This window comes from Babylonia areolata, chromosome 27, assembly GCF_041734735.1.
Source record: "Babylonia areolata isolate BAREFJ2019XMU chromosome 27, ASM4173473v1, whole genome shotgun sequence".
In the NCBI taxonomy this organism is placed as follows: Eukaryota; Metazoa; Mollusca; class Gastropoda; order Neogastropoda; family Buccinidae; genus Babylonia; species Babylonia areolata.
The window spans coordinates 41,765,699-41,781,044 of NC_134902.1; the positions used below are offsets into that span (position 1 = coordinate 41,765,699).

At 42.7% G+C, this 15,346-nt stretch overlaps 1 protein-coding gene across 1 annotated transcript; it reads left to right on the plus strand.

Annotated features, from left to right (window-relative positions):
* Positions 1-61: 61 nt before the first annotated feature.
* Positions 62-13,481, plus strand: LOC143301525 (uncharacterized). The gene is made up of 6 exons (XM_076615884.1): positions 62-161; positions 2,521-2,676; positions 4,624-4,699; positions 5,978-6,089; positions 7,761-7,920; positions 12,845-13,481. Exons 2-6 carry the CDS (start codon positions 2,521-2,523, stop codon positions 13,265-13,267), a joined length of 927 nt encoding a protein of 308 aa, XP_076471999.1. The 5' UTR covers positions 62-161; the 3' UTR covers positions 13,268-13,481.
* The last annotated feature ends 1,865 nt before the right edge of the window (positions 13,482-15,346 follow it).

Genomic DNA, 15,346 nt, shown 5'->3' on the forward strand with positions numbered 1-15,346 from the left:
CAAACTACCACAGCTGGTGCTCGCGCTGCATTTAGTCACGTGGCCAGATCTGACCAATGAAGAAGGTCCACAAACAAGCAGACGTCAACTCAAGTGCTGGCGAAATTTTTGAAAAGAAAGGAAGCGTCTGGTGGCCGGCTGGATCCATTGAGCCTCTGACTGTAAGTTACGGGTCCATTTTAGCTTTTCTTTTGTACGGCGCACAACTTTGCTTGATCTTATCTCTTTCATTGTTGTGTTTTTGTTTTTTTCAAAACGTGGTGCGTATATCATATCCAGTGCTTCTTTCGCTGAATGCTGGTCTTGTAGGTCCAATGATTTGTATGGGAAAAAAAAATTAATGCATCCCCAACAAACCTTTTGGGAACTCTCTCTGGAGCTTTTTCGCAGCCGAAATAACACCAACAAGACTGTCAGAAAAAAAGTGAACCGCTTTTCAGGCTGAGCAGTTAACTAGAAACGTGTATTTCACGATTAATAGATTTAAAACAGATGAATCATGCATTGATTTCGATTTTATCAAATTTCAGTGGTGGAACGATTCGAAAACCATAGCTGAAGTCGTGAAGATCGTGATTATTTGTTGACATAGATCAGCATACTATAAACATGAGAAACCTGGTCAGCAATCTGAATCTCTGGAACCAACTTTAAACTAATTTAATTAAGGAGTTTGATATTACGAATTTGCTGAACATCAACGTAATAGGGACCCCCCGCCACCCCCCAAAAAGGGACAAATTGCGATGGAGAAATATTTTTTATACACATTCTAACATTGTTACGATTGTATCCCATTGAAAAGTAGGCTGCGCGAAGAATACTTCTTTTTTTTTTCTCTTTTTTTTTTAAAACTCTTGGGGATTTTACGTGGTGAGCATGCCCCTTTGATATGTTCCGCTGCCCATGCAGTTCTTGCCGATCATTATCCTATTTCATAATCATGTAGCACGAAGGGTTAATTGACAGTTGATCTGTCAAGATAAATGAGCATTCCAGACTTTGTTCGAAGCAACAACTACTGGAAAAAAACAAAAACAAAAAACAAACAAACCCAAAGCACGAAAACAACAAAACACACACACACACACACGAAAAAAAAAAAACTCGGCGCAAACTTATCTGATATATATATATATATATATATATAGGTAGATTTCGCATTGCTCATCCGTAACACGGTCACTTTCACGCGCCCGCAGGGGGTATTGAAGTGGAGTGTGTTTTGTCATGGTTCCTGCTGTTTAAATATGTATCCCTGCTCTCTCTCTCTGTCGGGTGCTCAGCACCAGCCGGTGTTGAATAGTGACAGTGCATTAAAGAAAATTTAAAAAAAGGAGCGATTTTACTTATTAAAGGTTTGCACAATGTGCTCTGATAAAATTATGAGGGGATTCATTCGTCCACTCGTAAAAGGTAAAATAATGGCGCTGCTTTCATCGGGCGCAGATGATTATTATTTATCTATTTATTCATTTTTGTTGTTGTAATTACATGATATCAGACATAAATTCTATGTAAATGACAAACTTTCTGTTAGATTACTGTGAGCTATCATTGCAGTGCTCTATGAGTGCCTCCTTTGTTGACTCACTTGTGAAAACAAAGTGAGTCTATATTTTAACCTTGTGTTCGGTTGTCTTTGTGTGTGTGTGGTAAACTTTAACATTGTCATTTTCTCTGCAAATACTTTGTTAGTTGACACTAAATTTGGCATAAAAATAGGAAAAGTTCAGTTCTTTCCAGTCTTTTTGTTTAAAACAATACTGCACCTCTGGGATGGGCACCAAAAAATATAAAAAAAGAAGCCAAATTATATGCAAAATGAATTAACTGTTTTTTTTGTGTGTGTGGTTTTTTTTTGTTTTTTTTTAATTCACTAAACTTGGCACTTTGATCTGATATTCTGACACAGCATCAATAGCAGTCATTTTTATCATTTTTTGTTCAAACAGGAGTTTCTTTTGCTTGGCATGGAATTTATATTTCTGGTGCATCTCGTTGTCAGTTCTCAGATTTCCCCTTACACAAAACTTAATGCACGCGTGCCAGCCCCGGCACGCACACACACGCATATGAACGTAAGCATAAAACCTTAACACATAGGCAAAAACAACAAACATTTTAAATAGATGCACCACAGCATTAAAACAAAATCAAGACAGTTATACTAGTTTCATATTTTTTTTCACACCACTCCTTTCTCCAGACAAGAGAACATAAAATTATCTGGTCCTGAGCTGCTGCTGTCAGTAGCATTGGAGCGACACAGTACAGTGATGAAAATGTTGATGGTACAGGCTGTGACTAAAATTGATGAAAGTGATAATTATTCATATTTTTCATGACAGTGAATTAGACCATGGCTGTAGACAGGCGAACCTGGGCCAGGTACAACTAAATGCCCATCAGAAGCAGACGTAGGAGTGATTATGATGAGATACTAATTCATGAGAATAAAAGGTAATACCTATAGTATACATATCTGACATTGATAAGCTACTAATGGTGATGGACCAGATGCAGAAAACCCGAGCCAGGCGCTGCCAGGTGCCCATCCGAACCAGACGCCGTCAGAGTGATGCCAAGTGGCGGGCCAGTGTTGCCAGCTGCTACGAAACACTCAAGTTTGTCATCCCCAACGGAAAGACGCTTCCGAAGCGAAAAGCCTCTAAGGTATGAATCACATAGTATCTACATCTTGTAGTATTAATGTTTTGTAGTAATGACATGAGTTCGCGTGATTCGCCCCATTCAAAGAAACTTGCAGAACCATGCCTTAACATCAGGCGTATGTATCTTTTTTCTTCTTCTTCCAGCAGATGTGTTATAGCGTATATGAATCAGTCCACACGCTTTGACACCCCCTTGAATCTGAAACCAGCTTTCTGTTCACATGAATGTTAGTCTTCCTTCTCACTGAATGACTCATGCATGTGTGTCAGTGAATGGCTGGTGTCAAAACGCTTTGATTTGTCTCTGAACAGCTGAAGATTAAGCACTGTATAAATGTCTTTATTATAATTTATATTGTCATTATTAATGACAGATCGATTTTTATGTCATCTAAAATACAAAGAAATAAAGTGTAGCTAATTGAAGTATTTATACAACTTAGTATCTATGGTGAAAAAACAGTCAGAAAATGAACTGAGAACTCATCATATGATACGAGCTGGGATTGTTGCACGCGCACACACACAGTTTCAGACTAACTCAGCATAGGATTCATGTTGTTGTTTTTTTAATTTGGTTTTTATTTTTTTAGATACTGTTGAGCAGGAGCCATTGTATTGTTCACACAGCATGCACATATACACAGTGAATTGTCACTACACACAGAAACACACACTCGCACACACACACACTCGCGCACACACACACACACACACACACACACACACATACACATACACACATACATACATATAAATATATATGAAATGAGTTCAGCACGTGATTCTCTATTTTTTCGATATGAGTAGAGGCCATTGCATTGTTGTCAGTACACAGACACACACAGGTACACACACATTTTCTCCCCCCCCCCCCCCCCCCCCTCTCTCTCTCTCTCTTTCTGTCTTTGTCTCTTTTTGTGTCTCACACATACACATGCGAGTGTGCACTATCACACTGAGTTAAACTGAAGCTGAAAACACTCAAACACACACACACACACACACACACACACACACACACACACACAAACTCACAGAGAGTTGCATTGAAAAGAAAATACAAGCAATGAAGACACACACACTTTCTCCCTCTAGCATACGTGCATACGCACACAGACTCACACACACATATGCACACACACACATGCACACACACACACACACACACAGAGTTTCATTGAAAACAATACACTCCCGTCAGTCTCTTAATTTACAGAGTAATTTTACCACTGAGTTGATTTCAGACCTCAGAAAATGTTTGTTTGTGCTTTTATTAGTTTATGTATTGTATTGTATTTGTATTGTATCATTCTTTTTTGTCACAAATTTCTCTGTGTGAAATTCAGGCTGCTCTCCCCAGGGAGAGCGCCACCCATTCTTTTTTTTATTTTTTCCTGCACATAGTTTTTATTTGTTTTTCCTATCGAAGTGGATTTTTCTACAGAATTTTGCCAGGGACAACCTTTTGGTTGCTGTGGGTTCTTTTGCGTGCTCTAAGTGCATTCTGCACACTGGACCTTGGGTTATCGTCAGTCTCATCCGAATGACTAGCGTTCAGACCAGCACTTAAGATCAAGTGGAGGGGGAGAAAATACTGACGACTGTGCCGTGATTCGAACCAGTGCGCTCAGATTCTCTCACTTCCTATGCGGACGCGTTACCTCTGGGCCATCACTCAACCAATACAGTGATTCACGTGTACCTTATAAATATATTTGTTCAGATGAATTTTTTTAACAGGAAAGCCTTCCAAATGCTTTTTATACCATTGACTTGATACAGTTTCTAACTGAAACCCCCCAGCCCCCACCCCTGGTTTCAGTAAATTTCAAAATTTCAGAATCTTATCTCTGTCCAGTGATACTCTGGCATATGCTTGAAATAAATTCCATGTTATTTTCTGATAGCGATGAATAGCTGTACAGAAGGAAGAAATCTGTTTCAGTCTTTGGTATTACAAGAAACCGAAAAACACATTGGGAATCTGGAAAGGGCAATCTCCAGACTGCTGAACATTGAAGGTAAGTTTGAAAATGGAATCAAGTAGCAGTTCCTTTTCCTTTGCTGCTGTCTTCAATTAGTTTAAATGCTCCTAAGTGCATTTGGGTCAGAAAATGTTATGCTTCTGAAAACAAGTTCTTTGTAATAAAAGATGAAATTTATATTTGTAAAGTGTTTTGTTTGTGTCAAAAACAATGTCACATGTAACCAAGGAGAAGTGATTGAACAAATCAAGTGAAAGGTTGCAAGACCAACAAAAGTTAATACATGTCTCTGTTAAACATTTGAATGAGCCAATAGAAAATTTTCGGTTTTAATTACGAAACAGACAGTCAATAAAGCGTTCTCTTCTGTTTGAACACCTGCAGAGGATTGCTGACATGCCATTAAAAATTTTAAAGCAAAAACCTTGGGGGTTTGTTGGCCTTAGGGAACCATCCCAACGCTGACTGTCCTAAAACCCTCTTGGCCGAGAAATTGGGGACGTAACTTCTAGCCCAGATAGTCAGGACAGCATATGCCTCATATGGTGGTCATAGTTGGACACGATTATCACACTTAATGGTTCATGTCTTAATGGTGAAGTGATCATCATCGATGGCAGGATTATCGGTGATAATATATGGTTTAAATCTGAACATCTTGCTTTGCAGCTGTAAAGAAAAAGGATTTCCTTTTTCTTTTGTTGTCTGTACTTTTCTTTGTTTGCTTCTTTTATATCATTTGATTCTTTTCTTTCTGAATCGTAACTACGACAATATCTATACGCAGGGTTCGTCACTAACGGGAGCGCTGAGCGGAACGCTCTGAAAAAACAAATTGCGCTCTGGAAAATTCCTTGACTCAGAGCGCTTGCGCTCTTGATTTTGAAAAGACATAAGCATACACTACTGTATCTAAATTGTTATTCCATTGTCCATCACAAACAAGAGTCAAAAGCGCGATCGTTTTGCATTTACCGAAGTTTGAAAGCCGTCTGTTTACGTTTTGTTAGTTCAACCGGAAGTAGGCCTAGTGAATCAGGGGAGGCTATGCAAAAGAGCGCTCTTCAGACTTGAAGAGTAGAAAAGTGGAGCACACGATCGATTTCGCGGCCGTGCAAAATCAAAATGAATTTATGTTTGAGACTTGTTGCTCTATGTTTTTAGTGTGCGCTCTTGGTTTTCAGTTTGCGCTCATCAAAATTCTGAAACTAGAGCGCAGGCGCTCATGTGAAAAAATGTTAATGACGAACCCTGATACGGTATGTTTGTGAGTGTGGATGTGTGAATTCACTCGTACAAGAATTTTTTTTTCAGCTCACGAGCAGGGTCAGGGGGTGCTGTGGAGGAAGGGAGAGAACTGGTTCCCAGCGATGCTGGAAGATTTTCAGAACGACTTTGCCAAGCAGCAGAGGAGTATTTTTCACCAGTAATGTTCACCCTTTTTCTTCTTCTTTTTATTTATTTATTATTTCTTTTTTTTCTTCTTTTTTTTTTTTACCATTTCTCCTCTGTCATCAAAGTTCTGTCATAACAAACACAGCAAACATTTTCTGAATATTTTCTGGTAATGAAATACCAGTCTTATTATTTCCACTTTTTTGTAATTAATGACACGAGTGAATATGTGCATTGTCTTGTGAAAAAACTGTTGATCAGACAGAAAATGTCTTGAAGTATAATCAAAGGCATCGAAAGTTAATTTATTAAGGTTTAAGTACCAAGCAATAAGTAGCGACTCACAACGTCAGGGTGGAATTCATTTATGCAAAGTAGGGTTTGGCGCACACAAGGTAGGGGTTTTTTTTGTTTGTTTTTTTGCACACAAGGTAGTTCACAGTACCTGCCATTCCACGTCAGGGGACAAGTTCACAACATACACAAGGATTGTGTGCACGATTGAGTCTGCATCTTTGGTCGGAATTTCAACCAACGTGGTGCTGTGATGAACTTTATTGCTCAGTCATAGGAAGAGCAAAAACTATTGAAGGTCACCAGCAGGGGTCACAGAGCAAGGTCATACAGTGACATTGAAAATTTGGGAAGCACCTGAGAACTTGATGGGTTTTGCACCCAGTGTTCATCAAACATAGTACAGTGACTGACCATAGCGAGAGCACTACTGGTGTTTCCGCTTGGTTGGTCGCCAGAGGCAGTCAGTGAGCTCCATTGTGAATGGTCCTCAGCCAGTTTGCTGGTGTCACCCATTGGATATAGTCACATGATGACAGCTCTGGGGTCTCGCTCTGCTGTTTTCCGCCAGTTCATCTTGAGCCATGTAGTGTACTGAAATTCATAGTCCGTAACTTAACAGACTATCAGAAACTCAGCATGATAGAGTCTAGGTCTTGCATCAATGGACAGAAATAATATGGGTCTTCTTGAATGTCTGAGTCAAATGCTACATTCACAAAGGTGATGTAATGTTCCATAAGATATTCTTATGGGATGATGTCCTGCGTTATTTCATTGTTCCTGCATGGGAATTTACAAACATCACTTGTTTCTCAAAAATGAAAAGTGCACCGACTTAGCTTTCCTCACTCCACGCCATGTTCATGCATGAGAGTATGATACTGACAACACAAAAGCTGGAGACCTACACCTCGTACCAGCCAAGAGCTGCGCATGCACATGAATATTGCTTGCAGAATTAGACAGTTAGCCTTTCGGATATTTTATTTCTCTCATTTTATTTTACTCTCTTGAACTGATTATATATATGTATGTATAAATATATATGTGTGTGTGTATAATTATATATCCCTTCACTCATTTTCTTTTCCCCTCTCACGCTCCATCTTCTCACTTGAGCACACACACACACACTTTCAGTCTTCAAGGCTCACACTCACCACTCTGTATCTCACTATCTGTCTTTCTTCTTTCAATTTTACCACTCTCCCCCTCATGCTATCCCCTCGGTTCCCCCTTCTGACCTCCTCTCTTTCCCTCCTCTCATTGTATCCCCCTCCCCGGCCTCCCTCTCTCATTCTCGTTCCTTCCTTCTCCCAACTCCCAGTTTTTTTCACCGAAATCCTGTGTAGTGAACAAATAAAACTAAGCAAGCATACCTGTGTGTCACTGACTCACCGAACAGATCGTCCCAGGGACGGCGCTGCTACAACATGCTGCACGACATTCAGGAGGAGATAATCAACATGAGTGTGGACTGTAACCACCTGGCCTTCCTGCCGCTAGGGGGGGCCGACACCCCCACCCCCACCCAGGGTGCCACCCCCTGCACCAGGAGGCACAAGGTAATCCACTCACCTCTCCCACTGAAGGAAGTAATGGTGTGAAGAGGGGCAAGGACAGTCATCAAGCACTCGCACACACATTGTTCAATAACACACATGAGAAAAGACGTAAGGTCAAAGTACTACCACCAAAGGCAAAAGAACACAGCGTCCATAGTCTTTGCTACTTTTACTACTACTACCACACAAATACAACGGACTCGGGCGCGCGCCCGCACACACACACAGTGACACACACACACACTTTTTTTTTTTAATACCCCCTTGCTTCCAGGGTGAATATGTGCTTTGGTAGCATCTTTTATCCTTTTTTCTGTATTTTTGGTGTGCTCATGTAGGTATATGGCACTGTGAGGAAGGGAGCTATATAGATATGTATTATTAACCTTAATGTCAACATATGCATTTTTCATCATTAATTATAGGTATTGCATCTGGTATGTATTGTTATATGTATACAGGGCTACAAAATCCCAGATAAACTAGTTGTCCTGGGGACAAGCAAATAACAAGGAACTCGAGACTACTTGTACCCCAAAATTTCTATTTGCCCTTGCTAACTAAAGACAGTTAATCAAAGGAAAGTAACAACCGGCTGAGTAATAGCAAGTCAGCGCACATGTTTCGTTATATCCGCAGTTTATTTTTCAGGGAAAGATTATTTTGTTAGTGACAGTGATGGAGTTTCCTGTCGGACCGACAGATGAGTAGGCAGACAGGCTTATCTGTCGGTGTGTGTCCTCATAAGGGAGAAGAGACCAATACTGGATGCGCAGCCCGTCCCACAGGTGTTGCAAGGGAAAACGTCTCCAGAAGTTGAGACCTGCTTCCTTCGCTCACGCTTCTCCTTAATGGTCAGTGTTCTCTTGTTTTCAAACGTCTTTATGCCACTAGAGCACAGCGTCCTCCAGCGACAGTGGTCAAGAGCATCAGTTTCCCAGGATGCGATGTCTATGTCACAGGCTTTGAGGTTTGTCTTCAAGGTGTCCTTGAGGCGCTTGCAGGGCCTCCCAAGTTCACGGTGGCCTTCCTTCAGCTGGCCATACAAAAGCACCTTCAGGATCCTGTTGTCATGCGGACAACGTGTCCTGTCCAGTGTAGCTGGCACTGGATCAGCAGGCTTTCGATGCTGGGCAGGCCGCTGCTCTCTAGGACCTGGAGGTTGAAGACCCTGTCTTGCCACTTTATGCCGAGGATCTTTCATAGGTGGTCAGCACAACAGCTCTGTAGTTTTGGTGCTGAGCCTGATGCCTTTGTTGTTCCACAGCCTGTTGTTGAGTCTGCCAAAGGTGGAGCTGGCCTTGGCGATGCGCAACGTCACTTCTGCATCAAGGGCTCCGTTGCTGCATAGGATGCTGCCCAGGTAGCAGAACTTGTCAACTGACTTGATCTCTGTGTCATCGATCTTGATTGCAGGGGGGAGGCACTAGCTTTCTGTGAGCTAGCTGGTTGGTACATGGACTCTGTCTCCCTGAGGCTGATGGTGAGTCCAAAGCGCCTGCAGGAGGTTGAGAACCTGTCCATAATGAACTGCATGTCCTCATGTGTGTATGCAGCAAGTGCACAGTCATCAGCGAAGAGGAACTCTCTCAACAGTGCCTCAAACACCCTGGACCTGGCGTGGTGTCACCGCAAGTTGAAAAGTTTGCCATCTGTGCAAAACTGAATGTAGATACCCCGGTCACAGTCTTGGAAGGCGTCAATCAGCATGGCAGAAAAGAGAATGGAGAACAGTGTGGGTGTCAGGACGCAGCCCTGCTTCACTCCATTTACCATAGGGAACGGATGCGACATGTCAGTATTTTTCTGTACTCTCGCCTGCATGCCATCGTGGAATGACGCAATCAGCTGGATCAGGCTGTCTGGGCAGTCGAACTTTAGGACGATCTTCCACAGACCATGGCGGTTCACTGTGTTCAAGGCCTAAGTCAGGTCTACAAAGACCATGTGGAGCTCCTTGTTCTGCTCATGGCACTTCTCTGGCGGACGAAAACACGTCACTGTTTCCCTGTCTGAGTAGAAGCTGCACTGTGCTTCAGGGATGACTGTGTTGGAGACATGGTCAGCCTGTCTGTTCAGTATGATGCGGGCGAAGATCTTGCCAGCGATGCAGAGGAGAGAGATTCCACAGTGGTTATCGCAGGATGTTTTTCTCCCTTCCGTTTGTAAATGTGGACGATTGAAGCATCCTTGAAATCCTGGGGGACCTCCCCTCTCTCCCAGATAGACGAACAGGGTGACAGCTTGTCTGTCAGCACCTCGCCTCCATACTTGTAGATGTCAGCCTGGATTCCATCTGCTCCTGGTGCTTTTCCTGACGTTGTCAGCTTCAGGGCCTTCCGGGTCTCGGCCTTGGTGGAAAGGCAGCTAGTGAGTCATTGACTGGAAGGATGTCTTTTCTGTCAGGAGGGTGGTCTGGTCCAAGGCTCGGACAGGGGTTGATCCTGTGACTCTTAGCCCATACACAGCTCAGAGACCATCATGGAAGGTCTTCATGTCGTGAGCATCAGCAGCGGACTGAAGCTCTTCAGACTTTCTATCCCACGCAGCCTCTTCAGTACGAGTTGCTTGGTTTGCAAAAAACTGGTTCTTCTTCCTCTGGCAGTCTTTATTGGAAATGTGATCCTGATGCCGTATATGCAGTGTGTTCAGGAGCTTGGAGATTCCAGGGTCATTCTCGTCAAACCAGTCTTTGTGGCTCCTCTGTACAAAGCCGAGTGTGTCAGCTGCGTTGTGTACACAGCATCTCTAAAGGCACTCCAAAACTCTTCTACATCAGTTGATGCAGGAATTTCTTGGAGAGCTGCTTGGATTTGCTGCTGCAGCACATCCTTGGTGATAGGGAGGCGGTGGATGTTCAGCTTCCTAGGGGGTTTCTGCCTGGCTGGTTGGAGCTTGTGTGCAAGTCTCATGTTCATGTTGTGGCGTACCAGGCGATGGTCCGACCAACAGACTGCTCCTCTCATGCAGCGTGTAATGGAAACATCACCTCTGTCCCTCTGCCGGACAATCACATAGTCCAGCATGTGCCATTGCTTGGAGTGAGGGTGCATCAATGTGTTCTTGTACTTGTCCGCTTGTTGGAAGAGGGTGTTGGTGATGGTCAGTCCATGCTGTGCGCAGAGCGAGAGCAAAAGCAGTTCGTTGGAGTTGCACTTGCCAGTGCCGTGCTGTCCTAGGACTTTTGGCCATGAGGAGAATTCCACGCCGAATGCGCCCATTGAAATCCCCAAGGATGATCAGCCTGTCCTTTCTGTCTACCGCTGAAATGGTGTGGCTGAGCTCCTCATAGAAAGCTTCTTTGATGTCATCAGGGTTGGTCATCATCAGGGCACAGCAGCTGATGACTGTGGAGAAGCGATCCTTGGACAGCTTCAGACGCAGGCTCATCAGCTTATCGTGTATCCCACGTGGAAGGCTGTCAAGCTGTCATGCAAGTTTGGTTCGTATGGTAAAGCCCACGCCTGAAGTTCTTGGGATGCCATCTGGCTTCCCAGTGCAGTAGAAGGTGTAGCCCCCTCCAACTTCCTCCAGCTGGGTTTCACTGGCAAACCTGGTTTTGCTCAGGGCTGCTATGTCCACCTGGATCAAGCATTCTAGCAATGAGTGCTGGTCTGTCGTCTCTGTCTAAAAGGGTGCAAACATTCCAGGCACTCAGAGTCAGGGCATGACTCCTGGTTCTTTTCTTCTGTTGTTTTCGACCGCTAGTGTTGGATGTTCAAGTAGGTGCGGTTTCTGCGAGGTACTAGACGAGGCAGGCTTTGTTTAGGGATCCTTTTATCTCCCCTTCCCCATGTGGGGAGAGCAGTGCTGTCCCTAAAAAGGGCTGCTCTGACACTGTGGGAGGATACGGGCACCGCATCTGCCCCAGTCTACTGCAGACGACCATCACCCCACAGCCGCCTGCATGCAGAGTCATGACTAGGAACTGCCAGCAGCATCCTCTGCCTGTCCCCGTTACCACTTCTCCATCGCTGCAGAGAGCTTGGGAAAGCTGGGTGTTGAAGGGCTAGCTCGTCGTTCCGACATTAGCCTGGTTGCCTGACCAGCACAGGTGACTTTTTTTTAGTGAAGAGGAGTTGTGCAGTCCCTTCCCCACTCTCTCGCCTACCAACCCTCACAGTCCCACAGGTCGAGATACTGCCACCCATAGGATGGCCTCTAGTGACAGTAAGAAGAAATAAACAGTCATACATTTCCCACCTGACCTATAATTTCAAGTCAGATCTATCGTTTCTGCATCCACATGTTTTAATCTCAGAACATACATTGTCTCGGTGGGGAAGAAATGGGAAAGGGGTGTGCAATGGTCCTGCACTGAAGCTGTCACTCATCCTTTCACTGACACAGTCAAGCATTGGTTGCCCAATGGACAGATGGAGGCAGTATTTCCATATGTCAGCCAGCAGGTTTAGTTGGTCCTGGACAATTGGACAGGTTGGTATTTTAATCCCTGCTGTACATATGTGGTTTGGTAAGTTTAGATATTATGTATGTGGTTGAATGACAGACATCGATGAGAAGCATGAAGTTTACTTCCTGGACTAAGTGGTCCGTTTCCTTCTTTTCCGTTGCCGTTTGAAATGTTAGACATTATAAAGTAAAAGAAAAAAAAAGGTTAGATTGTTCTTTTCATTCAGTTTTTTCCATGACAGGTTGAGTGTGTAATCATAATGTGTGGTGTATGTACAATAAGAAACACTTGGTTGTTAATGTATAATCATGATGTGCAACATATGTATAAGATACATAGCGGTGCATTCTGAGTTTTTAAAATTTTTATTTGTTTATATTTCTTTATTGTTTTTCAAGTTCATGTGTTAATATATAGACTATACAAATGGTTTCACTTTCATTCTAACACTTTATTTTGTAAAGCACATTTTCTTTTATAAACCACTCATTCGTTTTACGTGTTTTTCAGGTATCTAAAGCACGATGCCGGTATGAAACGGAAAGAGCCAGCCAGAGAATCCTGTCTGCATACATCACAGGGGACATGGTCAACGCTGTCATTCCGTCCTCCACACCCAGCGCCACCACCACCACCAGCATGGACCCGGACCACCCCCAAGCCGTACCCACCACCCCCAACCCCTCCCAAGGTCACGGCAACGTGCATTCCGGGCTGTACAGCGGCAGGACGGTACACCTGCAGAAAGTGGGCAACATGTTCGTACCGGCGGACCGCCTGTACCGGAGAGAGTCTGGGGAGTTCCCTCCCCTTAACAGCATATCTGCCCTGGACAGGATGGTGCTGAAGCGGTCCGTGGAGACAGAGCAGCACGTGCACACCGTCCACGAGGTAGAGTTGTGGCACACCACAGTGCTGGAGTTGGATCTCTGAGCTGGGCCTGCTCTTTGTTTTTTGTTTTGTTACGCTGTTGGTTCCTTGTTTGTTGACATGAACAGTTTGGTGAGGGCGTGAAGTGCGGATTGGTTTTTGTTCCTGGTTCGGTTTCTGTTTTGTTGTTTTCTTTTTCTCTTTTTTTTTTATATTAATTTTTTTTTTTGTGATGTCACATTAGAACACGAAAATGTATCCTTTATAAAGTTCGCATGTATGCGTATGCACATTCTTACTATGTTAAAACGCATACACATTTAGGTATGTAAGTAAGCTACACAGGTGCATGCTAGCACGTAGCATCATATATCAACGTTTTGACATATATATGCACACATACCAGGATACTCAAACACACACTGCAGGCATAAATTCACATGTATACACCAATCATTCATGAATAGTGACACATGTACACACACTGCAATTGACAAAGTCACACAAATCGCATATGCACTAATTGGCACTCACACACGCATGCACATACTACTGTCCTCCACTTGTGCTTGCACACAGATTGCAGACATACACAGAGCGTGCCTACGCTATGCACATGCACAGATTGCAGACATACACAGAGCGTGCCCACGCTATGCACTCGCACAGAGGAGCAGGCATACACAGAGTGTGCCCACACTATGCACTCGCAGAGAAGCAGGCATACACAGAGCGTGCCCACACTATGCACTCGCACAGAGAAGCAGGCATACAGCCAAGAGAAACAAGATGTCCGTATGGTGCAATTTCTCATTAGCTGGCTTCTTTTATGAGAATCGGTAGTTAGACCCTCTCCCCCCTTCCGCCATCCACCAAAATTGTTCAGATGGCCAGGCATCAGATGAATGATTTTCATGTGCTGCTCGTTAGTTTTACAAAACTAGATTTCATTTGAAGTAATGATGTCGAAATAGCTTTTGGGGCGATGTGTCCTGTTACCTTGTTGAAATAATGCATAATTATGATTTATTTATATAATTCCTTTCTCTTTTGATAGGAGAGCAACAGCCATTTTTTCTCTCTACAAATCTAGTTGATTCTAGACATAAGGACAAACTCAGCCGTTGTCAACTGATTGTTTTGATCAGTGCATATTTACCATTATTTCCAATGACGAATTTAAGGAATAAGTACAATGGATCAAAAAAAAAAAAAAAAAAGTGAAACATCTGTCGTCGACTAATTGCATGCTATTGTAAGTATACACTTGTGACAAGTTCTCTTCTGACTTAGAAATTCAACAATAATGATAAGCATGTTTGAAGAATGGAGAGTCATGAATTTGTCAATGTATTTTTTTTTTCTTTTTGTTAAGTTTTGAGATGTTGAAGAAATTCCGGTATGAAATGAAACTATTCAGTTTGATTTTCTTCTGTTAATCTGTTGGCAAGATGAAGAATGTATTGATCTTTTTGTTGGCGTAATCAGTAAGCATATTCTGCGGCGAATTACGGTAATTCAGTCTCATTAAAATATGCGGTTAAAGAGCATAACTGTTTATTTCATTCAATCGTATTCAGTGAATAAAATTATGAATACCACCGTGTTCTTTACAGGGCATAGATACTAAGCAACAGTGTAAAGTATGTATTACCGTATACTGTTCAGTGGCATTTGCCGACATTACTGCTTGTTGGACAGTGTGATTCAGGAAGTTCAAAAAACAGTTTATACGTCTGGCTGATAGTGTAAGGAAAAAGGTCAATAAGCTAATCACCACATAAACCAAACAAATCATGCATTTTATACTGTTACCCATCTACTGTTAATCATTGAATTCTATTCTTTATTGACACATTGGAATGAGTAAATGGTTTTTAGCAATTCTCAACTTAGAAAATGATTCGTTTACTTTTTGTCAGAGAAGTTTATGTGATTACATCACTGCACTAATGTCTCATAACACGGTGTGATTATGAGTACATAATGCTGTTTGAAATTAGATTCGCAAAGTTTTAAGAATTTTTTTTTCTGTTGAATGTTAAATACTGATTAGAATTCTTTATTTACGAGTAACGTTTTCGTTTTTTGTTGGTTTTTTGTTGTGGTGGTTTTTGTTTGCATGAAACTTTTATTGCATGA